The sequence below is a fragment of the Convolutriloba macropyga genome, chromosome 6 (genome assembly GCF_964194025.1).
Source record: "Convolutriloba macropyga chromosome 6, txConMacr16.3, whole genome shotgun sequence".
Classification (NCBI taxonomy): Eukaryota; Metazoa; Xenacoelomorpha; order Acoela; family Convolutidae; genus Convolutriloba; species Convolutriloba macropyga.
This window is the reverse complement of record NC_134473.1, coordinates 63,367,831-63,394,331: the sequence shown is the minus strand read 5'-3', so window position 1 is coordinate 63,394,331 and position 26,501 is coordinate 63,367,831. Positions and strand designations below refer to the sequence as shown.

Here is a 26,501-nt window from a genome sequence, read left to right as displayed (position 1 = left end):
GCAACTTCCTTTTTTGTCTAATAAGGTACATGACCGTCCCTCTTAGCTGTGTTTCATTATCATTATTGAAAAGTCTCTGGCCCATCTCTTTCAGCTTCTTCTTTTTTCCCCTGATCAGACGTTTAGTTTGTCTACTGACAAAGTTCACAATTATACATTTGACTCCGTTTCTTCCTGTTGGAAGGCAGACTCTATTGTCGGTTTTATCTATTGTAACCCCAATTTGTTCGGCCACGTCGACAGCACTTGTTGTTTTTACCTTCAGTGAAACCATTTTTATGAAATTATTGGGTAGTACCTGTCAGCAAATGTAGAATTTTGAAGTAAATGTTTGTTGAAATCACCAAATATCTGTCGGGGTTGGCGATGATACTTGTTTCGAAACTTTGGTCGCCTTTTAGCTAATCAGAACCCACAGTGAAATGGTCGAGTCAAAAAGTCTAGTGATTTTCTTCAGCAGCCACACCTGTGTCCATACAACACATTGATTGACCTTATCCATAACCGTGCACTCGATGAAATGAAGGCTTCCATCATCAATGTCATTTTCTGTCGAGACAGTTTTTCTGCGATTTGGGAGGTATTGTTGGTTGACAATTTTGTTTTTCACTGTTTCAACAATATGAGTCAATGCATCGACCGAGGGCTCCCCTGAAACTATTTCATAAGTTTATCACAACAATTAGGCTAATGTTAACTGCTTACAATTTTTTAAAGGAAACCTTTGCGTTTGTAACCACTGAATCAATCAACAGGTTTTTGTATTTCTCTCGAAATACGGGGCTGAACAGATACAAAGTTTTAAAGTTTCGGACGGCTGACTGATTTAAGTGGAAACCGCGGGTGGGGTTACATACCAACATAAGCTATATTATTTGATCAAGATTTGCAAAATTTCAGCTCAACTTTTTTAATAATTGGCTATGTTTGAGCTATGTTGTACGATGCAGATTTACACAAGCAGTGTCGACTGTTAGTCGAATAAGTTAACTCACTTTTAGATTGGGATATGTCCATACCTGTAAATGTATCGATCAGAGAAGTTGATTTACAACAGTTGCTTTTATTGCTTGCAACGATTGCGTCCTGATAGCTCGGTAGTATATAGAACAGGCAACCTGCTGAGGAGCTATTCGAGGACTTGTTCGACGAAGTCAACGAGTTCAGATGTTTTTGGGACACGTGGAGTTAAGTTTCAATGCATTTTAAGTAATCGCGGCAATTTATTGCTCAGCTTTGAGCAAACAAGAGCCTTAGTCACATCGCAATGTTTACTCGAAGATTCAAAGGTCGAGCAGCAGTTAGAAATTTTGAAGGAAAAGGAAAAAAGCGCAAAAAAGACTGACAGAGATAAAACTAGCGGCGAAACACACCAAACGCTACCTCAAAATGTTGGTCTTGCAAAAGTTGAAGATGGCTTTGCCAGCCGAGCATGGATTAAAGTGAAAAAGGAAGTTAAACATTACTATAATGGATTCAGACTTTTTTCTCTAGAAACCATGATATCAGTTAGACTCCTGCGTAAAATTGCCAACGGAGATGCCCTGACGAGGAGAGAAAGGAAGCAATTGTTAAGAACAGTAGCTGATATTTTCCGACTTGTGCCTTTCTTGATCTTCATTATTATCCCGTTTATGGAATTTTTGCTACCATTCGCTCTCAAGCTGTTCCCTGGTATGCTTCCCAGTACGTTCGAAGAGAAAGCATCGAAGGAAATGAAAGCGAAACAAAGATTCAAGCTGAAGTTAGAAATGGCAAAATTCTTACAGGTTAGAAAAAGACAAACCTTTATAATAATAATAATAATAAAGGCTTTAGGGATTCAGTCCCAGGGGTTTCATAAGTTCCCTGTTTGGTAATTACTGTCACAGATTCAGTTTGTTAAGGTCTCTGCAGTCCGAGCAGTTGCAGAAAATCCTCCCAAGTGCAGACATTGTTGAAGTCATATTTTTGATCGAAGTACAATGAGTAAACATCAGAAAGCTTCCCCTTGATATTCGGTGTTTCGCACACATCTCCTGAGAGATACCTGCCGAATAAATTTGCGAGGTGGGCAGCCCTATACCAGCCCTATTTCGTAGCTGACTTGGCTATACGTACATCTTGTTCGTCCTTGTGTCGAACCATTGTCAGATAAAAAGGCTTTGTATCAAAATAAAAAGATGGCGCAACTAGTAACAAAAAATCGGGGTAGCGAGTTTTGGTCCTGATGTGTGATCACTTGGTGACAGGAAGTCTATTTTCTCGCTGATTCTTCTGCCCACTCCTGTTGTGGATGTCAGTAATGGTTACGTGACTCTGCTTGAAGTCACTGAGAACTTCGGCGTTTTCAGTCAGAATTTGGAAGTGACTTCTGCAGAGTCACGTAGCCATGCTTAAAACACGAAACGCGCACGTTTTAAAATGACGAAAGTCAAGGGAAGTTAACTTCTGGCTAAGTAGCAACTTCTGGCATTTTAACTTCTGGCACTAGACTTTCGACATTTTAAAATGTGCACGTGTGTTTGATTTTTATTGCGCAATTTAATTTGCTTGGCAGTTTTAAATTACTCAAACAAAATTTGTAGCAATTATTAGTGCTGTGGGTATTTTTTATGCTATATTTTGCTTGATAGATTTTGCGGCTGACGGTGTCTTTTCGAGTGAATTTTAGGCTTGGCTTTCTTATTTTTATGTGATCTGATGTGAATTGCTAACATCGGAATCTAAGCCGCTAACCTAATTCGCAATAGCTTGCTACTGAAAACCCAATCAAAATTGCGCCAAAATTAGTTCTCATTTTAGTAGCCGACTTTAATAAACTGCAATGAAATCATTTGAGCCTATTATTGTGATAATATTACCTCTCTGGCTAATTAAGGCTCAATTATTATAATTTTTCTATAATGACTTTGGAGATAAAATTACCATTGGGAGTGTTTATCTCTAAGATTAAAACATTGAGTCTGCATGACAGTTGTAACAGAGGCACAAACATCCAACTACATGAATTGTATTTTCTCCTCGAAGAAAGTGCACATTAGTTCTATTAGTTTTCATTTCACATTCGTAATGTAGAAGTCTATTTGCTGTTGAAGAATTTAATATGGTACCTATTTAAAGTCCGACAAAAATTACTTCCATCAAACAAATTTTTTATATAAAATCGTCAACAAAATTTTATGTAATTTTGTAAGTGAAATGAACAGAAGGACAATTAGCAATCTGTATTGGAGTTTCTTCGCCAATAAATACAACTATGAGAATAAATTCAACTGGCGGATCATTTGCAAGTGCTCAAACTGCAATAACTGGAAGAAATTAGAATAACTCTTCAGTCCAATGGCAATCTAAAAACTATCTAAAAAACTTGATGAGCTACATTCAGAGCTGTATTCAGATATTCAGATTGGGACTCAACACCCTTGAGGCGATACCTCAAAAGCTTTAACTACTAATACTACCTGGTTTGGTACCAAAAGCTTCATATCTTATCTCTTGAGTGTTTTAATGCTTTTTCAAAATTATTATTGTAGAGTCCTGCAGCAATGCTATTAAAAATGGATTGCCTCATGGTAATCTGAGAAATTTGTCGCCTATCTCATTATTCTCTTATCGAAGAACTCGATAATTTTGAACTCGCCTTTCCTTAATTCTCAGCTTGACCCAGCTTTGTCAACTTTAGGGGCATACTGCAGATCGGTCGAGATGAACTTTTGTATATACCTGTAAAAGCTTTGATGTTTTACTCTTGATTCGGAACCAAACTTTCAGAGACCTATCGCCAAGCCGAGATCTTTGATGGTCGCTTTTTGGTCAATTTTTGCCATTAGTCGCTTCTTGGTTGCCGAAATAAAGAATTGTTAATTGCTCTCAAACGAAGTTTGTAGCAATTATATTAGTCCTGTCTGTCTTTTTTTATGCGATTTTTCGCTTGACCGATTTTTCGCCCTCAAAAACGGGATAAAAAGGTAGCGCCCAGCGGGCATTAAGTGCTCTTAGAGCTTTTCAGCTGTTTTGCTCAAACTGTTTTACTCCGTTTCAGTTCAAACTGTTTTGCAGACATACTTATGTTGTGAAGGGCGGTTTTTAGAGGTTGACGAGACCCCCACTGTTGACCCCCCCTATTGCCCCCCCCCCCCCACCGCGCTGTCCCCCAACCCCACAGTTGCCCACCTCCTCCCCATCAGACCCCCAGTGTACCCACCTTTTTTTGACAAAACTTTTTTTTGCAAAATTTTTCCATTTTTTCACATTTATTTTTCATTATCCACTTCTTTCCAGACGCAGGGGCCAGAAAACATCCTTAGGGGTTTGCTAATAAGTTACTGAAACAATTTTAGTAGCCATGGAACAGCTTTCAATTTTTTAATGACAAATTTTATCAATTTTGTTTTTGATAAAACTTGCATTTTAAAGTTTTTGTTGGTTTTAGTTTTCTCAAGACTCGAGAAACCTCCTCTAGGGTTCAAAAATAAGTACTGTATAATTTCTAAATGTAATGGATTGTTTTTCCAGATTTCAACACCACGAATTTCAGCTTTTTTTTTGGACAAAATTTGCGATTTTCAAATTTTTTAAACATTTTTTGTCAGTTTATCGCTATTGTCAGTTTATTTGTCATTATTGTCTTTTATTCAGGTTGTTTCAGCCTAAAAGAAGATCTCCGTTAGGGTTTGATAATGAGTTACTAAAAAATATTTGTTGGCCATGGGTTAGTTGCAACTTTCATCACAAATTTTAGCAGTTTTTTTGCAACTTCTAATTTTTTGTCATTTATTTGGTTTCTCCCAGCTCAACAGCCACATAACCTCCGCTAAAGTTTGAGCATAGTTTACTGCATAGCTTCTAAATGTAATAGGTTTTTCAAGATTTTAAGATTAGCAATTTCTAAAATTATTTGCAATTTTAAGTTTTTTTTTAAACTTTTTTTAATCATTTTTTCCGGCACCAGGGTCTTAGGGACCTCCTCCAAGGCTCAATGATAAGCTGTTGCATAGTTTCTAGATTAATGGAATTGTTATCAATATTTTAATGACTCCATCCTTAGCACTTTTTTGATAAAATTTATTTTTTTAAAATTTTTGGAAAATTATTCATGTTTCAAGTTTATGGATAGTTTTGAGACAGTAAAACTAATTAAAGCTTGAAATAGTGATACTGGATAGTCTCTTGAGACAATGAAATGGTTTTGAAGGTATTGATATCTTGAATTTTAGTAAGATTTTGTTAAAATTTGCGATTGTTTTCAAAATTTTTAGTGTTTTTGTCCCTTTCTGAGTTCAACTGTCATTACTGGCCGACGAAGTTTTTCAAGTCTTGCAGATGGGATACTTGACATAATTCAGGAGAAAAAAAAGTTTTGAGCATTTTTACTGCGAAATCGAAGCTTTTTTAAATTTTGCATTATTTTGCAAATTTTTTAAATATCAGTTTTCTGTTTGACTTGTTTACTGACAAAGCTTAGAAAACTAAAAGTTGCAGAGTCGAATCAAGCTAGGGCTAGCTTCAATAAACCGTGGCTAGCTACTGACAAAGCCAACCGCTCGCCGGTCGTTTGAGAGCAATTCGCCCGACGTTAGTTGGTTGTTTTGTCTTTTTGTGCGTTTGCCATAGTCAGTGAGAAATTTTTTTACAATTGAAAAGAGGCGGTGCTGCACAATCCAGGCATAGAGAGCCTGAAATTGTACCAAGTGGCTCTCCTTAGATCTATACACACGTTTCAAATTGTCAGCGCGAACAGTAGTGTCGCTGAGGAAAAAAATCACGATGAGAAGACCTTAGAGGAATGAGAGCAAAGCCTTGCTCTACACCCGAGGACAAGGCTTTCTTGCCAGATTTCAAACCTTTCACGTTCACTCATTGGTTTTTTCCGTTCAAGTAGTTAGAAAGCTTGTACAGTTGTTTTGTAACCCCCAGTTGGAGTTGTTTTTCAACAAGATTGAAGCTTTATTGTTATCAAAAGCGTTGGAAAATTCGATCAATTTTAGGAAAGAAAATTTTTTTTGCACCCATACAAAATTGCCAGGGCTACATACCCCTCTGAATTAAATTGACCGCCTGTCGTTCGAGAGCAGTTTGTCGGTTTGGTTTTAGATGAAGCAAGCTTTCATCACTTGACTTTTATTTTGCTTTTTTGAACACATTATTAAGATTACTTAAATAAGTTTTCAATGCTGCATTCAGTAGCCTTTAGAAAAGTCATGCTTTTTGGGGGCAGAAGTTCATCTGTTACCGCTACAATCTCTTCAACTTTAAATTGCTTTTGTTTCTACTTCATCTGCGAATGATGCCATAACTAGGTCCCACAACTACCACTCAGTACTACTGTGGTTTGAGTTACTGAGCCTATTTTACGTGACGCACACACACACACGCAAAATAGAAGTTTTACAATAATGTGAAACCTGGGAACCTGATACAGGTGAATTGGAGACCTTTAAAAGCTACATTTCAAGGGCAAAATTTGTCAATATGGGTGTTGGTCCGGTAAACCAATAGGCAAGCAGTACGAGTTTAAATTTCTTTGCGATGCCTTGATTTTAACGGTTAAAAGCGGTATTATTACTGAGATATGAGATAATAACTACAAATAGGCTTTCGCTGGCAACTGAATTTGCGTTGAGGGAAAAAGTTCAAGATATTTAAAGGCAATATTTTTTGAAGGATACAGTGGAACAGATGGCTGTTAAACGTGGCTCTAGTACTTCGGAGACTGCTCAGAAGTTTTCCGAATTCATGTCAAAAGTACGCGAGGGGGATCTGGCTGTGAGCAACGAAGAGATCCTCAAGTTCTCTAAAGCCTTCAGGGATTCACTCATGATGGACAATCTGGAGAGACAGCAACTGATGGCTCTGTGCAAGATTCTCAACATTCCCACGATAGGAAACACGAACATCATGAGATTCCAAATAAAGCTCAGGATGAGGAGGATCAAAGCAGAAGATTTGCAAATTCAACAGGAGGAAAATATTTCGAAGCTGGAGACGGCCGATCTTCAGAGCTTAGTCAGAGAAAGAGGTACATGTTGATACAAGTTCAAAATTTTTAGTAATAATAATAATTTCTTCAATGCGCTTCTTTATAGAATTAAGTTTTGCATAAACAGTTTACAAATACTCGAAGAGGACCCAACGGCTGCACCACTCAGTGCCTTATTTAGTGTGCCCGTTAAGTTTCTTCAAAGAAAAATGTAATCCAATAAAAACTCATCAATTTCATTTATTCTCTTCATTTATTTTATAATATCATTATGAGAGGAATAAACTCGCGCAAAATATTTGACAATATATTTTAGGATCTGACAACATATTTCGGACAACATATTTTGGTTTAATTAATTTAAGAATATTCCGAAATGCTTCGTCCACTGAAGTTAACGCTAAATAAAAAATTATTACCACAAAAATGAATTTAATTTTTCTGCTTTTATTTTAAGGAATGAGAGCGTACGGTGTTTCGAAGCAGCGTTTAATAACCCAACTCGAGGAATGGGTTGACCTGCATCTGAATGACAAGGTTCCGCTGTCACTGTTGCTGTTGTCAAGGACACTTTACATTCCTCCTTCGGAGACTGGTGCAGATCCAACCACAACGGAACAGCTGAAAGCTACGATATCGTCTCTGCCCTCTGAAACAAGTGAAACTGTTAAGTTGCGACTAGAAGAGCTGGAGTCGGGCCAGATAGACAATCAAGCAAGACTGGCTAAGGTGAAGAGAGAACAAGAAGCCATTGCGAAGGAGGCGGCGGAGAAAGAGGAGTCTATAAAGCAAGCTCAGGAGCTGGCTGTAAGTATATGAGACGGCGTCATTGTTGATTTATTTCTTGCTACAGAACGTTTTCAATTACGATCATGGTTTCAGGTGCTTTACGAGCTATATTAAGCTCCTAGCTAAGTTTATTTAAAGCTGCATAGTTTATGGTCTGAATTTGTTTTTTTTCACAATCCCAATAATTTCAAGCATTGTTTTTCTTTTTGTAACAAATCTTAAGTGAAATATCTGATCTCACTTTCAATCTCACATTCATCAAAGATTAAAGAAGAGAAGTTTTTATAGCTGCGAAGCTGTAAGCTGAGCGTAGCTATATTGCGGTGCTCTTGGTTTTTTTTTTGTTTCGTCGTCTGACGCTTCATTTTCGTTTTACATTTGTTCTAGAACATTCTGTCTCGTCACTGCTTAAATGGCTTTTTCGCGCTTGATTTCACGCTTTCTGCGTGACCTAAATTGCGGTAATTCATAAACAGAATCTGTTCCTAAAACAAAGTTGATTGTAAGAAATCAGATTGTATGGTCCGACAGCCGAGTGGTTAAGGCGACTGGCTGTTAATCTGGAGATCCGGTTCGAGACGCGACAGGGAAAATTTTTTTGCACCCAAAAACAACCTCCTTTGAAATAAACTTGTAAGTTTTATAGGCGGCGGCGATAACTATTATCAACTCACTTCTGTATCTTTTTCCATCTGTATTTTACGGCACGCAAGTCTGTATTTCGCAGCTATTCCGGCAATCTGCCGGCTATGTTTGTTCAACTTAGAGATTGCCTTGAGAACAACGGGCTACTTAACAAATTTAAAATTACCAGCAGAAAATACTTCCTACTGGGATAGCTCTTCTGTTTTCTTCAAGTTACAAATCATTTGCTTATTAATTTAGAATGGAAAATGAATTCATTTCATATAGGACTTGACAATCCAGCTGCTTTTGACATTATTGATCACTGCATTCTTCTCTATCCGCGAATTTTTGGTAGGATTGAGAATAATTTCGGTGTGATCGACCATTACCGAGCTCCAAAACGTTCAGATTCAGGCACCTTCTTTTAAACTATTTTCATTTGCTCCTAAAACTAACCTTTTTCTGTGACATCCCTTATACGCTAGTTAGTTATCTATTTTCTTTTCATCGAATTTATTCTTCGAAATTTTGCAAAAGTGGTCATATGGTGCGCAACTCCAATTGAACATAGACAAATCTTTAAGTTTTGGAATTTTAAGTTTTAGATTTTACATTGATAATTTTAGGTTTTTAGTTTTGCAAATTTTGAGTTTTGAAATTTTACATTGAGAACGTTTAATTGCTCTCGAACGAAGTTTGTAGCAACTATATTAGTCCTGTGGTCTTTTTAATGAATTTTTAACTTGACCGAGTTTTCGTCTGACTTTCAGAATCGGGATAAACAGGTTAAGTCCAGAGGACATTAAGTGCCTCTTCCAGCATAATATATTTAATTGCGAAGACGGATCTTTTCCGTTTGTGCCCCCCCCCCCCAGTACGTTTGTGCCCCCCCCCCAGTGACAGAGCACGTGTCATTACATAGTAAATCATTATGTAAAAATATTGCACGTGCGTCTGGGAGTTGCAAATAATATGCACCCACTAAGCTGGGGGGGAGGCACAAACGGAAAAGATCCGCGAAGACTCCAAATCTTTTGATCAGTTTCATAAATATTTCCTCGAAGTTACCGACATTTTTGCCCCGATAAGACTAACAAAAACAAAAAGAAAAACTCCAAATTGATTATATAATCGTCTAAAGAACCTAAGAAACAAACGAAATCTTGCATATAGAAGGTGGAAACAGGATAAGTCGAACTCAAAATATCTTGATTCATTCAAAAATCTCAGACAAAAACTCGAAAAAAGGTATCAAAGGAGCGAAACGTAATTTCTACTACGAAAAGTTTAATTCTTGCCTAGGTAGCTCAAGACAGACTTATAAATTACTCAATGACATACAAGGAAAAAGTTTTAGTAAAGCGAACATTCTTTTTCTTGATTTATGGCAAAAAAATTACGATGAACCATCGCATTATGAAAATGTACAAGCCTTCAATGAGTACTTTTCTACAATAGGTGCTAATTTAAGTAAAGACCTGATTACAACAAATCATCTAGGTTTCCCTAGAGTTGAATAAACGATGTGGCTCTTTGAAACAAATGAAAATGAACTTAAAGAAACAATTGATAAATGAGACAACAAATTTTCTTGTGACGATCAAGTGTGTAATATTGATTAAAACTTTTGGAAGTGTAACTATACCTTATTTTTGTGTCGCCTTATCAATCATGGTCGCCTTATCATCCTTTCAACTTGGGGCTTTCCCCGAATCAGTATCGCCAGCAATTGTTATTCCAATCTACAGAGGGACCAAAACGGAAGTAACTACCGCCCTAAATCACTTCTAAATGTGTTCAGTAAGATCTATGAGCGAATAATGTACAATAGGATCTAGCTTTATTTTGAGAAATTCAATCTGATTTCAACTTATTAATTCGGATTTCGAAGTAAACATAGTACAATTGACGCTCTTGTAGAATTGACAGAAAAAATGAAAATGGACACCCATTATTGTAGCTTCAATTTTTTCTTGGATCTCAAAAATGCCTTCGATACAATTAAACACCCTCTCTTACTGGAAAAGCTTGAAAGATATGGCATAAGAGGAAACACTCTTAATTGGATCAAATCTTATTTAAGTAACAGATTTCAAAGATATATTGTAAATCGAATATCCTCAGGCTGGAACGGCATCAATTGTGGAGTTCCACAGGGATCAATTTTAGGACCTCTTTTTTCATTATCTATATAAATAATCTTCCTTCTTGCTGCGAAAGTGTTAATGTTTTATTGTTTGCTGATGATACAATTATTAGTGCTATTGGAGGGTCAGTTGCAAAAGTTCGGCAATACTCAACAGCTTTGAATGAATGGTTAAATGCAAACAAACTGGTCCTAAATCACCAAAAAATTTCAATTAAATTTCAACGAGAGAAAAGCAGCATCAAAGTTCTTTCAACTAAGCCAAGAAATAATAATGAACAAACCAGTGTGTAAATACCTAGGGATATTATTTGATAACAAGTTGTCGTTCAAGTACCATATTGAATATGTGAGGTCTAAACTAGGAAAGCAATGTGGAATAATATCAAAGCTGCGACACTTTGTGCCCAGGAAACAACTTTCATGCTACAAATCAAATATTGAACCAATGATTCAGTATGGTGTCCTTGTATTTGGTTGTTGTAAATATACCTCTTTGCTTCCGATTCTCATGATGCCGAAAAAAATCCTTAAGTTCATCTATTTTCGCAAAGGCCAGGATTCCTCTGATGATCTATTTGTTCAAAATGGGATCCTCACTGTATTTGAACTTCTACGAGCTTCTCAAGTTTTCTGTAACATCTGTTAATGTTTTAAGCGAAAAGTTCTGCAATGATATGCTGAAGTATGAAGAATCAAAAGTGGCAACCAGACGCCAAAGAAAAGGGTTTTTAAGTCTTAGCTCTGGTAAAAAGAAAATACAAAGATTCTCTGTAAGGTATAGGTCGGCAATTCTGTTTAACAAATTGAAAGAGTTGGAAATTATTACACCTTTTGAAGCAAATGGTTCTACTAAAATTCTATCTGATTTCTGTCACAAATTTAAGAGCTCGTATTTAGTCAGTAATAATTAGTTAGTGAAATTTGTTTTTGCTTTCTGAGTTTGAATTCCGTTGTGTATATGGGCATTTTGAAACAGAAGGTCTCAGGACCTCGTAATTTGTCCTCGCATTAGCGAAATAATTTCTTTCTTTCTTTCTTTCTGCGGCTCTCTTAGGGCTTTACGCCTTAGTAGTCTCTTAGTATGAGATACATTGAAACTATTTTGAGGACAATTTCATCGTGTGAAGGGTGGTTCTTAGTCTTAAAAAGTAACACCCCTCAATAACCCCACCCCCAAACCGACAGCTCCGTCCAACGTCCTCCACCTGGCGATTTTGGACCCCCCTCTCGTCCAGCCCTCCCAGCCCTAAACCCCCATCGCATGCCCCCACTCCATTACCACCCCATCCCCCCTAATGCTAGCATCCCTAAGCCCCTGATGTCTAGTACTGGAGCCGAAAGAGAGCTGCTCGCCAGTCCTTTAAGAGCAGTTTTCCTGGCGTTGGTTGCCCATTCAAAAGCGGACCCATTCTCTTTAAAATTTTCTGTGCTTTCGTCACCGCGTAGTTCATCTACCTGAAAGTTCAGTGATTTCTCTTTTTAGTTTGTATATGGAAACGGAAACGACTAAGTGTCCTTATTTCAGTATGCCTGTAATCTAAGAGTACCAACTTTGAAAACAACCGTGTGTAAAGGAGCTTTCAATTATGTCATGACTTTTGATTGAAAGAGAAACGCGATAATCCAGTTTAGCCTTGGGTGTTAGTTTGCTGTTTTGCTGACGGCTGTTTTGCTTGAGTATGTTTGATTATCAGAGGTCATATCAGTTTTATTAATTGCTCTCATTAATAATTTCTAAATGTAGTTGAATGTTTTTCGAGATTTCAACACCACAGTTTTAGCATTTTTTAAAACAAAATTTGCAATTTTTTTCAATTTTTTTTGACATTTATTGTCATTATTCAGGTTTTTCAGACTGACAGAAAATCCCCGTTAGGGTTTGATGATAAATTACTGGAAACCGTTTTTTTTGGCCATGGATTAGTTTTCAACTTTTATTGTCACATTTTTAGCAGTTTTTTATGCAACATGCAATTTTATTTTCAAGTATTTTGATTTTTTTGTCATTTTTTAGATTTCTGCAGCCTCAAGAGCCATATAACCTCCTCTAGGGTTTTATTATAAGATACTGCATAGCTTCTAGATGTAATGGAATGTTTCAAGATTTGTAATAAAAACAATTTTAAAAATATTTGCAATTTTTTTCAAGTTTTTTCAATCTTTTAAAATTTTTTATCATCTTTCTGGCATCAGGATCCTATTGACCTCCTCCAAGGTTTGATGATAAGCTGTCGCATAGTTCCTAGAGTTAATGGAATGTTAATCAATATTCAAATGCTTCAGCAATTTTTTAATAAAATTTTTTTTCAAGTTTTTGGAAAATTATTATCATGTTCCAAGTTTATGGATCTTAATGAGCCAGTGAAACTTTTTAAAGCTTGAAATAGGGATACTGGATAGTCTCTTGAGAAAATGAAATGTTTTTGAGGATTTTAATATCCTGAATTTTAGCAAAATTTTGTTAAAATTTGCGATTGTTTTCAAAGTTTTTGATTATTTTCTTTTCTTTTCTGAGTTAAGCAATCATTGCTGGCCAACGAAGCTTTCAAATCTTGCAGATGGGCTACCTGAAATAACTCCGGAGACAAAAAATAGTTTTGAACTTTTTCACTTCAAAATCTGGAACCTTTTCTTTTAATTTTTGCAGATTTTGCAATATTTTGCAAAAGTTGCAGAGTCGAATCAAGCTAAAGCTAGCTGCACTTAACCGTGCCTGGCTACTGAAGACCAAAATTTGAACGGTTACAGCTTTTCGCAATGATCCTTTTAATTTTTGGTTTTTTTGCTCTAGCTTTTTCAAAGAAAAGGTGAGGAACTATATTGTCGGCCGACTTTTTTCTCCAGCCACAATTGAAAACTTTTCTACGAGTTCTAGAAATATGAAATTTGTACCATTAGAATGCTTTTTATGTGTAGTACGAATTAAAAAAATAAATTTCAAAATGTATGCCCACCCCCCCCCCCCCCCCCCCCCCTCTTTCTCCCGCATACAACCTTCACCACCATTACCAATAACTTGTTTTTTTTTGCTTTTTTAAACTGCTGCACAAGGTCCGTCATAGTCCATTTAGATCTTGTTTGTTTATAGAGGTTTTGAGGCATAGCATTTTTGAGGTGCATGTATTGGTGACTTTAGGACAATATCAAATTTCGAAATATCAAATTTTGAAAATTTTCAAAAGTATTTTTTTAATCTTCGAGGTGGGAAATTAGTTTGAGCTTAGCAACACAATAATTGTTTTAAAGACCCTGAAAATAAGAGCCTTAAGCAATTTTTGCTAAAGGTTTTTTTTCTATATTCAATTTAATTCCTCTGTCTGTTAACTGCCTTTCTGTAGCAAGAAGCAGTTGTTCTTGAAAAAGTTATACTAAAAAAGTTAAACTTGAGGCCAGTGAAATTTTCATTTTTTATTTGCTCTCGAAACAAGTTTGAAGCAATTATAGTAAACGTGTGTCCTTTTTATGCAATACTTTTGCTTGACCGTTTTCTAAAACATTTTTTTCAGTTTCCCATCTTGCGTGACTTTTTCACGCTCGACTTTTTTTTGAGTGATAAGAATTGCGCGCATTCATAAATTAAGTCTGTTGCTAAAACAAAGTCGATTGTAGGAACAGAGTTCACAACACCGTGATAGCCGAGTAGCTAAAGCTAAAGTTAATGGATTTGTCGCTTTTTCCGGAGATCGAGGGTTTAATTTCCGCCTTGGTCGGAGTTTTTTTTTTGCACCCATGAATTGTCCAGGCTAACAACACCTATGATTTCAATCGCCCCGCCAGTCGTTCAAAAGCATTTGTCTGACATTTATAGGGTTATGTTTCTTAATCTGTTTGTGTTATCTGTTTGGGCTTGAAGGCCTTAAAAGATATCTCAGGGCAGTTAAGTTTTTGAACTCTCATAAAATCTTCTTTTCGTATTGAAAGTTTTTCTATACATTTCGATACAATTTTGGTTTGCCTCTTTCTATCTTGCTCTCTTCCATGGTTTTCCAAAATAGTTGTGATAGTTTGCAGTGGTCTGAGTTCCTTTTTTTTAACCGGAATAAGTTTTGTGTTGAAGATAATTATTGGTCTTGAAGATATTTTAATTTTTAGTTCATAGATAGTTCATAATTTAAGTTAGTTCATAGATAGTTTCTTCTCATTGTTTAGCATTGCTTTCTTAATGTTTTCGTGACTCGTAGTTTTGTTGATTTCGTTTTCCATTTTTGGAGTAGCTATCGATAGTTAATGCGATGCATTTTTTTACAATCGTCAACAATTATTTTTGTCTGTGTTCGCCTGCTTTCATTTTACATTCGCTTCGATAACCTGTTCAAAATTTTGCTAGTTCATTCGGCTCTTTGAATTGTATTTCAGAACTGGTCGTGCTACGCTTTTTTGGTTTTGTTTTACGCTTTTTTATCAATGATACGGCAAGAGGTGAAAGTCCGAAGGCTTTTAACTATGATTGAGGTAGCAAGGCTAGTTTTGGTAGTCCATAAGCAATAAATTAATGCTAATAGATCAATTAAACCAATCTAATCAGTTAAAGAAGACAACGGATCAAGGCCAAAAGGTCGTTTGTAAGTTGATTTTTCCATGTCGATCATCGGTTCATAAAGATCCTGTGCGTGTAATGACAACTTGAAGAATTAATACTTCTTATTTTTCAGGTTTTTATCTTATTGATTGATTAATAGCCGCCCTCAGCCGGCTATTATAGCGCTCCTATTTTTTTTTACAATTCAAAGAATTTGAATTGTATTGGGGCGCTGTCTTTTTTTTTTAAGATCTGTTCACACATTTTCATGATTTTTGAAGTCAAATTGGAGTAGTGATTTTGGTCACGCCGAAACAGGAAGTGGAGCGAAAAAGCGAGTGGTTTTGCGGCGTGAAATTTTTTCGCTCTTAATTTAAAGTAGAGTGAGAAAAGGGTGTTTGAACAAAAATTCGCTTTCTCGATAGTGGTTTTTTGTTCACATGCGGCAATTTCACTTTGATTTTTACAGTTTTTTCGATTTTTTGGATGGGATTTTTTTTCTAAATGGTTTTCCCAAACCATTCATAGTCCGTTCTTGGTCTAGTTTTCTGTTTAGTCAATGAAAATTCTTTGAATTGTACGTCAGGACTTGTCCTGCTATGTTTTTTTTACTTCGTCGAACAAAAAAATGTTTCGCTTTACCTCATTTTGCCGCTTTTTCAACATTTTGCGTGAAATCTTTTTGACTTCTTCAGGCTAGTTTCTCTCTTCTCTAATTCTGCTAAAAGTGATTTTGAACATCAGTTGCTCAGCAAAGCAATTCAAAATGAACAGGGTCAGTATAAAAATTGAAGTCAGAAATAGAAACGGGATAAACCCATAAAGCCCAATTTTAGATGCCCGCTATTGAACGTCGTTCCTATATTAGTTGCCTCTCTCTAGTGCTTATTGGTATTGATAGTAGCCCCTCTAGCCTCTCTCTAAGAAACAGAAGTATCTTCAACTACGAAATGGCATCAAAATAAATCGGACTTAAAAAATGTTTTTGTACAAAAATCTTTTTTTCCATATCTATTCTTTCAATCCCAATCATGCGTATTGGAATCAACGGCGGCTATTTTCCGGCAATCCGCCGGGTATGTGTAAATTTTACAGGAAAGTTAATGAGAGAACTATAGCTATTTAATAGATAAAATAAAAACTTGTTTATCTGTTATGCTAAAAATACACACAAAAAACATTAAATTCAGAAAAAGTTGGTTAAAAACAGAAGGTTGAACAAATTGTATCATTTTGTTTCATTTCTGACTAAGAATTCTGATTAAAAAGTATTAAATTTAGGATAGTGCTTAAAAGTTTCCAATTACTGAAAAAAAATTGAATTTGAACAGATGAATTTTGCATAATTAAATAATTGCAAGGAACACAATATCACAACTACAAGTTGAGTTTTCTCCAAGAAAAATAAAGCGGAGAACACAAAAAAGTAAATTTCAAAAAGCATTGAAAGCCACGAGAAACTTAATTTTAAAGAAAATCATACCATTAAGATATTAATATGTGCGTTTGGAGCAACAAGTATTAAGACCATCTAATCCGCTATAAATTAGATTAGAGGTTCTTTATACCATAATCATGCAGAAATTATAGTACAAATTGAAAAAGTGAAAAATATATGGAAAAGTAAATAATTTAGTTAACTTCATCCAATTTGATTAAAATTATATTTCGAAAAAAATTCGAATTGTTAAAATGTACCCTGAATTGGTAATTTAATAGTAGCAAGGCCAATATCAAGCGAAGAGATGCTCATAGAACGCATCATAAATCGCTTTGGAAGAAAATTTCATCAAAGTCATCAAATCGCCGAACCATTGTTTATCATGCCATTCCTACTAGTAATATTCTTTATTAACAGCCGCCCTCATCTGCTCAGCCGGCTATTATAGCGCTCCTATTTTTTTGTAAAGAATTTGAATTGTATTGGGGCGCTGTCTTTTTTTACGATTTGAAGAGGAGTATTGGAGAAGTCCTTTTCTAATCAATTTTATTGGAGTGAATTTTGAAGCGGGAAATGAAACACGTGAAAAACTTTGGAGTCTATATATATATATTGCTTCTGAACAAAAGGGAAGGGCGGTGCGAAAAGAGAGTGGTTTTTTGTTCATATCGCTGTTTTATAGAGAGCGAGAAATTGAGGTTTAAAAAAAATTTTGTAAGCGAGCGAAATTTTGTTCACGTGCGGCAATTTAAACCAGTTTTTTTTAATTTTTTGGATAAGAGGTTTGGTTGTGATTTTGTTTTAATTTTAGGCTGGTTTTGGTAGTGGTTTGAAGGTTTCTGGAAATTCATATAAAATTTATGGTAATTCGGAGGTTTTTCATGTATTTCGCTGATTTTTAGGCTAATGTTTGCGAGTTTTTGACGATTGTTTTGTTTTACTGGCCCCTTCTACTTGAGCAAGTGTTTTAGATAAAAATTGGGTACAGTTTTGAGGATTTGAATTATTTTTTTGTTGAAATATGACAAAAAATGGCAAAAATCGGGACTATTCTTAATTTTTCGTAGTTTTTCGTTTTTTTTCTGTTTTTTCAGATAAGTTTCTTAGCCTTTATGACTTGCCGATTATTTTGCTGTCATCTGGATCCCCCATTGGCTGAAAGGAATTTTTCTTTGGATTTTTATGCTTTTGTGATATTAAAAAATTTTTTAACTTTTTTCCAGTTTTTTAGTAAATAATAGTTGCCTTGATGAAGTAATTTTGGCAGAGATAGTTATTTCGGGATCTCAATTTATAACAAAATTTGATCAGATTTTTTTAATCACATTTTAACAGATTTGATTTTTTTCTTTTTGTTTTATGGTTTTGATTCAAGATAATCATAATTTAGTGGAGGCACGTCTTGTCTGATGAGTAGTTGGATGGCGCTTAAGTGGATTTCCACATCGAGTCGTTTCCGGAATTCTTCCGGCTATGTTTTTTAAGATCTGTTCACACATTTTCGTGATTTTGAAGTCAAATTGGAGTAGTGATTTTGGTCACGCCGAAACAGGAAGTGGAGCGAAAAAGCGATTTTTTCGCTCTAATTTCAAAGTAGAGTGAGAAAACGGTGTTTGAACAAAAATTCGCTTTCTCGCTAGTGGTTTTTTGTTCACATGCGGCAATTTCACTTTGATTTTTACAGTTTTTCGGTTTTTTGGATCGGATTTGTTTCTAAATGGTTTTCCCAAACAATTCATAGTCCGTTCTTGGTCTAGTTTTCTGTTTAGTCAATGAAAATTCTTTGAATTGTACGTCAGGACTTGTGCTGCTATGTTTTTTTTTACTTCGTCGAACTTTTGTTTCGCTTCATTTTGCCGCTTTTTCGTCATTTTGCGTGAAATCTTTTTGACTTTTTTAGGCTAGTTTCACTCTCCTCTCATTCTGCTCAAAGTGCTTTTAAACAGCAGCTGCTCAGCAAAGCAATTCAAAATGAAGAGAGTCAGTATAAAATAATCAAAGTCAGAAATAGAAACGGGAAAAACCCATAAAGCCCATTTTTAGATGCCCTGTACTTGAACTTTGTTCTCATTAGTTTTAGTTACTATCTATAGTGCTTATTGGTATTAATACTAGACCCTGTTGCCTCTCACTGAGAGACAGGAGTATGTTCAACTACGAAATGACATCAAATAAATCGCTCTTAAAAAATAATTTTGGACGGAAATCCATTTTTTTTTCATTATTTTCTTTTCTTTCAATCCCAATAGAGTTATGGGAATCAACGGCTATTTTCCGGCAACCTGCCGGGTATGTTTGCACCTTCTTTCGTTATTGCAAGGTTTGTGGTAATTGCTTAATTCATTTTGTTTTTTTTTTCGTGGACTATGTTGGAACTTCATGTGCCACGCAGACACGCGCGACAACCGTTTTTCGTTTTGTGGCTGTTATGGAGTTTGTCAATTTAGTCGTACTCTTTTTAATTTTGTGTACTAGGTCGGATATATACTTTTCAACTCAAAAATGTAGAAATTTTTTCGAAATTCTGATTTTGGAGTTTTGCTACCACAACTTTTTTCACAATTTTTTTAAAATCTTGTTTTGTGTGTACATTTTTTTGGGGAATTTGGGTGTATGTTGTAGTTTGTGCAGATTCGAGAGGAATTTCGTAATATAATTAAGAAAAGAATCTAATGCAAATACTAAGAAACTAAGTTAAACTGATACCAGTAATAGGACTAGTATTAATTCAGGTCTTTTTCTGATGTGTTTTTCTCAACTCATTTACCTTCCGTAGGTTTCAACTGGCAGCAGTTAATAGTGGCCCCCTTTTTTCAGATGAGTCAAAAGGTTTGATCATTTGTGTATTTGTGAGTTCCTAACGTCATGTTTTTGCATCTTTCAATCCTATCTTTGTAGACAGATTTTGATTTTGTTGTTTGCTGAAGTAAATCTCTTGGCGTTTATTTCAAAAGCCGTTTATTTCAGACCAGAAGAATCATTTCTGTTACAGATTAAAACGAAGCAGGAAGAGACGGAGCGTATTTTGGACACTGCTTTGCATGACTTTCCGCCTGGCTACACTTCTGCAGACCAGCCTGTCATTCCAGAAGCACCCTCTACTCCAGAGCTAACCCCCAATGTTATTAAAGCTGTCGAAGAGGTTCTCACTGATTTGGCCGAGTCAAAGAGTCACGTTAGTTGCTATCATTATTTGCGAAATTTTTAATTAACATAGCGGAACTTTCATATAACATGAGAGAAAGCGATACTTGTTCAATGTGAACGTGGCTAGAGACAGCTCTACGTTTCAAAATAGATGCTGGTTCGAATCGGTTTGGTTCTTGGCCATTTTCACTTTATTTGGTTCCATTTTCCATTTCTACCAGACTTCAGAGAGGTATAACAAAATCGTCAGGGTCAATATTGATGGAGCGCGTAAGTACAATCCCTAAAGGGTTTTCATTTTACAAACGAGATGTGTGTTGTTAGGTTTCGGAGGAGAGAGATGATTTCAACGAGTTAGTTCAGGAGATTCAAGACTACAATGCATCTCTGAAGGAGACATTAGAGGCAGCATCCGAGGAGGACAAGGTCAAAGTGAGACGAGGATCCAAACTGCTCTCTCGCTATCTGCAGTATTCAGTGAAGAGGATGCGACCAGTAGTGGACAGGATTGAGGCTGACAGGAAGGAGGCCAAAGACACAATCAAACAGTTGTCACAAGTAAGTTATCTCAATTGGAAATCACAGGAACGTCCTCACCTTTCATCAGGCGGTGTATCTAATTAACATTTGGCATCTGTTTTGTTTCAAAAAAGCAAGTGTATATGATACCTTTTCAACATGTAAGTGGACATTTTGTGATCGTATGAAATATCATAGCTGAATGAGTTTTATAAAACTGAAACCTAGATTTTTAGCAGAGAAATTTTTAGCAGTTAAAATGATAACAAAATGTGTACGGTGATTCATATTAATTACGAGTTTTTTTCGTGAATAGTTTTTCCTTTTCAGAATGTTGAAAACCAGTTGAACGGAGCTTTTAGAGATCTAGTGAATGAACTTTTGTTTCAAGAACAAAATTAACATTAAGCATTGGTTTTGATTTGCAATTGCAAGTATCATTACCAACATTTCAGGAAATTTAGTGCTTTTTTTAGCATTACCAAATTCAGTATATTTTTGTTTCTAGGACAAAAAAGAAGCTTTAGACGAACAGACAGTGAAGATGATAGACTCAAAGATAGAGACACACGAGGGCACAGTGGCCACTATTGACGAGGTCAGATCAGCCATGAAGACTCTCAGTCAAGTGTCCGATGACGAAATCATGTCTGAAATTGTAAAGATCATCGACCCTGATAAAGATGGAATCGTAGAAGTTGATACGGTAGTCAAGGCTATAGAGTTTATGTCCAGCTATGCTGGAGAGAACAACTCGCCAGAGGCACTGAAGGACTTGATTGAAGTTTTAGAGAAAGAGGTCAAAATGAAGAAGAGGATATCGTCTGCTTTATCTTCTGTTAGCGATAAAGAGATTTCAGCTCAGCTGTGATCAAACTCTTTTTGAGACGTGACTGTTAATGCAACTTTAAAACACGGTAGATATTTACACGAAAGCATTGGTGTTTCTTCAGAAAAAAGGGAGAAAAATTGCGTCTTAATCTTACTGAAATGAACTGTTAATTAAAAAGAAGTGAAGTGAAAATGCTTGCTAATAGAGAACTATACTTCTGGACGCAACATATGCTGTAGAAATGCCTCTATATATAATACCTTCAGATTAATCTTTTGAATAAAATAATTGTTACTTTTTAAAGCTTTGCATATTCATATTTCAAATATATTTTTTTCAAGCATAGCTTTGAGTGCCGTCAGTCAGTTACTCGTAATTTAGATGCATTTTAGCGCAAGTTATTATTAACATTCGATATAAACTTCACGTATGTTCTGCACATAATACAAAATAATCCAAAATCTCAGTTGAGCAGCATTATCCATTCAAAATATACAACTAAATTCTGCGGAAGAAAGAAAAAGCATATGTTCACTAAAAAAAGTAAAATATAGTTCTGAATAACTGTAATTAATAGCCGACGTCCGCCTCTCAACGGCTATTATTTAGGTGCTGTCCATTTTTACAATTCAAAGATTTTGAAGCGTATTGGGACGCTGTGTTTTTAGAGATGTTTTCACACATTTTTGCAATGACTTTGATCTTTCAAAATGGGATAAACAGGTAAAGTCTAGCGGGCATTAAGTTAAAGGATCTATTCTGTTTCGGCCCCCAGTGTTTTTTATGACCCCCAGATACAAATTATATGCTTTTATATAGCACGTTACTATGTAAGAAAATAGCACGTGCGCCTGGGGGTCATAAAAAATTTATGCTCACTAAGCTGGGGGGGGGGGGGGGACAGAATAATTCCAAGTTTCATTAGAGATCCAAAGTGGGCTTTAGTAGTCCTCCAGGTGCTTAGAGTGATGCAGCTACTGGGATGGCCTTAATTTACTGTTAAAAGATCTTTTTTAGGAGTTTTTGGGCTCAAAATAGTGCAATTTTTCATGTTTTTGTGATTTTCTGTTTAATTGCTCTCAAACGAAGTTTGTAGCAATTTTATTAGTCCTGTCGGTCTTTTTAATGCGATTTTTTGGTTGATCAAGTTTTCGTCTGACGCATTTGACTTTTCGTCCTCAAAACGGGATAAACAGGCAGCGCCCAGCGGGCATTTAGTGCTCTTAGAGCCTTTCAGCTCACTAGTCTCCCAAGTATGCGATTCACAGAATCTGCTTTGGAGACTAATACTTATGAGGCGAAGGGCGGTTCTTAGAGATTGATTCCCCCACTGGTGCCCCCCCCCCCACTGTTGCCAACCCAGTGCACCCCTCCCCCCCCCCCCCCCCACCGCTGCGCTCACTTATGCCCCTTCAATTAAGCTAAAGCTCGCCTCACTAAACCGTGCTTAGCTACTGAGGAAGCCAGCCGGTCGTTTGAAAGCAATTCTTCCGACGTTAGTCGGATATGTTTGATTAGTCTTAGGTTGAAGTTTTTCAAAGTTGACGAAGGTCTTTTGGAAGACAAAATTGCTTGACATGACCAATTATTGAAAAATATGTTTTGTTTCTACAAACACAAACACGCAAATTGATACTAATTTTTGCAATTTTTTTCAATTTAAAAAAAAATTAGCTTTTTTTCCAGCCTAAAGAGCGAGGGAATCTCCTTTAAGGATAGATAATGAACCACTAACTGCATAGTTTCTAGTAGTTTTCTACATTTTAATGTCCCGAATTTCAGCACTTTTTTTGACAAAATCTGATAAAAACATTTTTAGAAATTTTTGATAAAATTTGCTATTTCAAGTTTTTTGAAAACATTTATTTTTCGTGTTCTATCAATTTTTCTTGTCTCCGTAGACATGTAACCTCCAGGGTTTGATATTATTTTTTTATATAGTTGCTAGGGGCAATGGAATTGTTTCAACATTTTAATAGAACTAATTTCTATTTTTTGAAGTTTGAAATTTCTAAAAAAATTATTGCATATCGATCTATGAGCCAATGAATTTTTAAGGCTTAGAATGGGGTTACTGGATAGCCTCTATAGACATAGAAATGCTTCTGAAGTTTTTAATATCACGATTCTCAGTACTATTTCATGAAAATATGCAATTGATATCTTCTTTTGATTTTTCTGACATTTTCTGAGTTAATCGATATTCAAGGGCCAATGACTTTTTTCAGGTCTTGCAGATAAAATCATGAACCAATTTTAGAGACAAAAATTGATTATGAACATATTTTTGAAATAGTTTTTTTAAGGGGATCAAATTCTGCTGTCTGGGTAAAATCTTCAAGGATTTTAGCAATGAGTATATTTTTGTATAGTTTATTTGATTACCTTAGTTTCAGCTTTTTGATGATTTTGTTTGTGTTTTGACTGGCATTGTTCAATTGATCTGATGGTCAGGTAGAGTATTTTAAGTTTTTCATTGAGTTTTTTGGATTGTATTTCAGAACTAGTACTGCTATATTTTTTAAATTCGCTTTAGCTTTTGGTCACATTTTTTTGTTCTACATAAGTTACTATGTTCACGCTTGACTTCTGACTTGGCTCACTCACTGTTTGAACTGAATGATTTTAAGTTCTTTCGCGCATAGAATTACGCAATGTAGTGAATGCGGTCAAAGTCAAAAGAGCAAAATCAAAAGAAACTGGATAAACCGTTAAAGTCCGGTCATTAAGTCATAGTGCATTAGGTTATCAAAATTCGTTAGAGCAATTGCTAGCTTAAATGAGTAGTCAGCTGAATAGCTTTCAGTTAAGAAGCTGAATTAAGAATAGCTGAAAAGCCGTTGTGGCTTAGCGATTAAAATGTTAGACTGCTGTCTTGGAGGTCGCGGGTTGGAACTCCTATGGAGATTTCTAAGCTATAGACCTAAATTATTTCCCCGCCTGTCTTTCGAGAGCAGTTCATCCGACGTTAGTCGGTTTATGTTCTCCAATAGAGTTTTCATACCCCGAAAGGCAAAAGGGGAGGGATATATTTTAACTGCTTTGAAACGAGGACGAAGCGGAAATCTGAAAACAATGCGTTTTTGTTTATCAAAATTGCTCAACTGCGTTTTGTTCTCTCAGCGGCTATTATTTAGGCGCTTTTCTTTTTACGACTCGAAGAGGAGTTATTTTGATTAACGGCTCTCAAACGAAGTTTGAAGCAATTATTGTAAATGCGTTGACCTTTATGCAAAATCGTTGTTTGACCGTTTTTCTGCTTTTGTTCGAGAACATTCTATGACTTCTCAATTGCTTTTTTTCACGCTTCACATGCTTCTGCATTTCGTATCATTTCAATCGCTCTCATTCTGAAATAAAGTTTGTTAATATAAAATTGATCTTTAGGGACTGTTTATCAAAGCCGTTGTAGCGTCGTGTTTAAGATGTCTGACTGCCATCCTGTACGTCGTGGGTTGGAACCTCTAGGAAGTCGAGTTTATATGTACACACAAAATTTCTAAGCTACACCCCTAAATTAAATTGCTCTCCGCTTGTCGTTCGAGAGCAATTTATCCAATGTTAGTCGGTTTATGTTCTGTTTTTTTTACTCGAAAAGAAAGGCTGGTGGAGCGTCTTCTCGGACAAGTTGTTTTGTTGTATGTATTTAAAACAGGAACTGAACAATTGCGTAAAAACAATTGGATAGGTGAAAGCGCAAAAAAACGAAAGTTGAGGACGCTTTGAGCGAGAGCGAGAAGAGCAGCTGTGCAAAACTTTTATCTAAGCAAGCAAAGTTTTTTTCATTAAATGCGGCTTTTTCAAAGCATTTTCTTAGCTTTAACTTTGATCTTAAACTCAATGTTTTAACTTAATTATTAAACCAATAATAGTGCAATTTTTAATTCTATAGGTGTTTGTACTCTGGATTGAAACTTGAAAGCTAGACAGGGCAGTTTCCAGTAAATAAAATTAGACAAATTTCTATTTCATTTCCAGTCTTTGTTGTTCTCTGTAATTTTTAGTTGTTCAAAATTTTTCTGCAAAGTGTTTCTTTTTTTTGCTGGGAAATAAATTTTTCAGCGAGAGTAATAACAGTAGAAAAGGTAAGTGTCACGCCCCTATTTCGTCCCTCATAGTTACGTGATGATTTTCCTTTAAATATCCATAAATAAGTATTTTAATCTAGTTTATATTCAGATAGATATCAAGGCGATATATAGCTAGTATTTCCATCTAGGCCTGTAACCCCTAATTTGTTTATGTTTATTAAAAACAACCGCAGATTGACAGTTTACTGATAAACATATCAAGTGCCTAAAAGCCTCTTTTTACCTTTTCGAGTTCTCTGACGATAAATTCGCATATTTGGTAAAAAACTTCATGAAAGATTATGTACTTGGTGAAGTAATTATTCTGATAAAGTGGGTGCTAATACGGAAATTGTATATGTACTTAACAAACATCAAGAGACATACAAAAGACGGAAATTGCCCAACTTGTAGATCAGTAAATATTTGCGAAGGACCAATACAACTCAAGGTAGAGTCCTGCGGAACCCACGATCACCAGAACAACGGAGAACCTGCTCAGAGATCGGTTGATGGTGGACTCAGATGGCTTCTTGTTCTAACATTGAAACTTTGTCTTTGTTCTTCTGTCATGATAATTGGGGATTGAACTGGAGATTCTTTCTGGAACTCTGGGTTGTAGTGGACTTCTTTGGAGTTGGGTCCTGGCTAAGAAAACCCCCAGAAACCAAGGCAACTAGTGGATGTATCGCACATCCGAACCGCTCAATAAAATGCCATCACTAGCTAAATTTATTCAAAATATATCCGCTAAAAACCGCACTGTGAAACACCAAAATAAGTCCTTGGAAAAATGACAATAATTCATTCCATTTATCTCACTTATAGATCTCAATAACACCATGAGAATCATTTTAAAAAACAGTGCATAACATGGTGACAGGAGTTACTCACTGTTTTCCAGTTTAACGGACCGAAATTCCGAATAATTCTTTGATTAATTTGACATTTTTTTTATATTGACAAATTCGTTATTTTCTTTCACTTCATTACCTCAAGAATCTTCAGCCAGCATCCAGCACTTCCTTTTCAAGCAAGACGATAATGCAGAAAGCAGTAACAAAGGATATAAGTCTGACGATCCATTACAGATTATCAGATAACATCAGAATAAGCTAAATTACTGAAACCATAAAATAAACATTAACTAAAAGAGGGCAAAACAAATGTTTACACAGAAAAATTTGGACTCTTTGTGGAAACTGTGTTTTTGTCTTTTTGGACTAAATGCAACAATAATTCAAAAGTGCTTGAGTGAACAACTGGAACAAACTCAGCCACAGCCGTCACAACGGACAAAAACAACACAGGGTATTCTCAAACGAGGATATTCTGAGTAAATGAATTTGTAAAATTAATTTTGGTGCATTATTTATGTCAATTTATAAAGAACAAATTCTCCCCGCTTTTAATAATTGCCGCGCTTCCCCCAAATTTATCGAACATA

General features: G+C 35.7%; 2 protein-coding genes across 3 annotated transcripts in view; one reads left to right on the top strand and one right to left on the bottom strand.

The window, feature by feature from the left end:
- LOC142341852 (heterogeneous nuclear ribonucleoprotein H-like) overlaps positions 1-26,501 on the bottom strand; it is a 567,627-nt gene that overhangs the window by 241,687 nt on the left and 299,439 nt on the right. The window lies entirely within an intron of this gene.
- On the top strand, positions 991-21,329 carry LOC142341839 (mitochondrial proton/calcium exchanger protein-like). The gene is made up of 6 exons (XM_075393099.1): positions 991-1,769; positions 6,646-7,000; positions 7,419-7,768; positions 19,479-19,661; positions 19,958-20,191; positions 20,661-21,329. The coding sequence occupies exons 1-6, from the start codon at positions 1,026-1,028 to the stop codon at positions 21,021-21,023; spliced, it is 2,229 nt and encodes a 742-aa protein (XP_075249214.1). The 5' UTR covers positions 991-1,025; the 3' UTR covers positions 21,024-21,329.

Bases quoted from the DNA above. Each gene is read 5' to 3' on its own strand.
- LOC142341839 (XM_075393099.1), top strand. From the start codon at position 1,026: ATGTATCGATCAGAGAAGTTGATTTACAACAGTTGCTTTTATTGCTTG. The intron at 7,001-7,418 runs GTACATGTTGAT...TTTTATTTTAAG, and splicing joins GAGCTTAGTCAGAGAAAGAG to GAATGAGAGCGTACGGTGTT. The intron at 19,662-19,957 runs GTTAGTTGCTAT...GTGTGTTGTTAG, and splicing joins TGGCCGAGTCAAAGAGTCAC to GTTTCGGAGGAGAGAGATGA.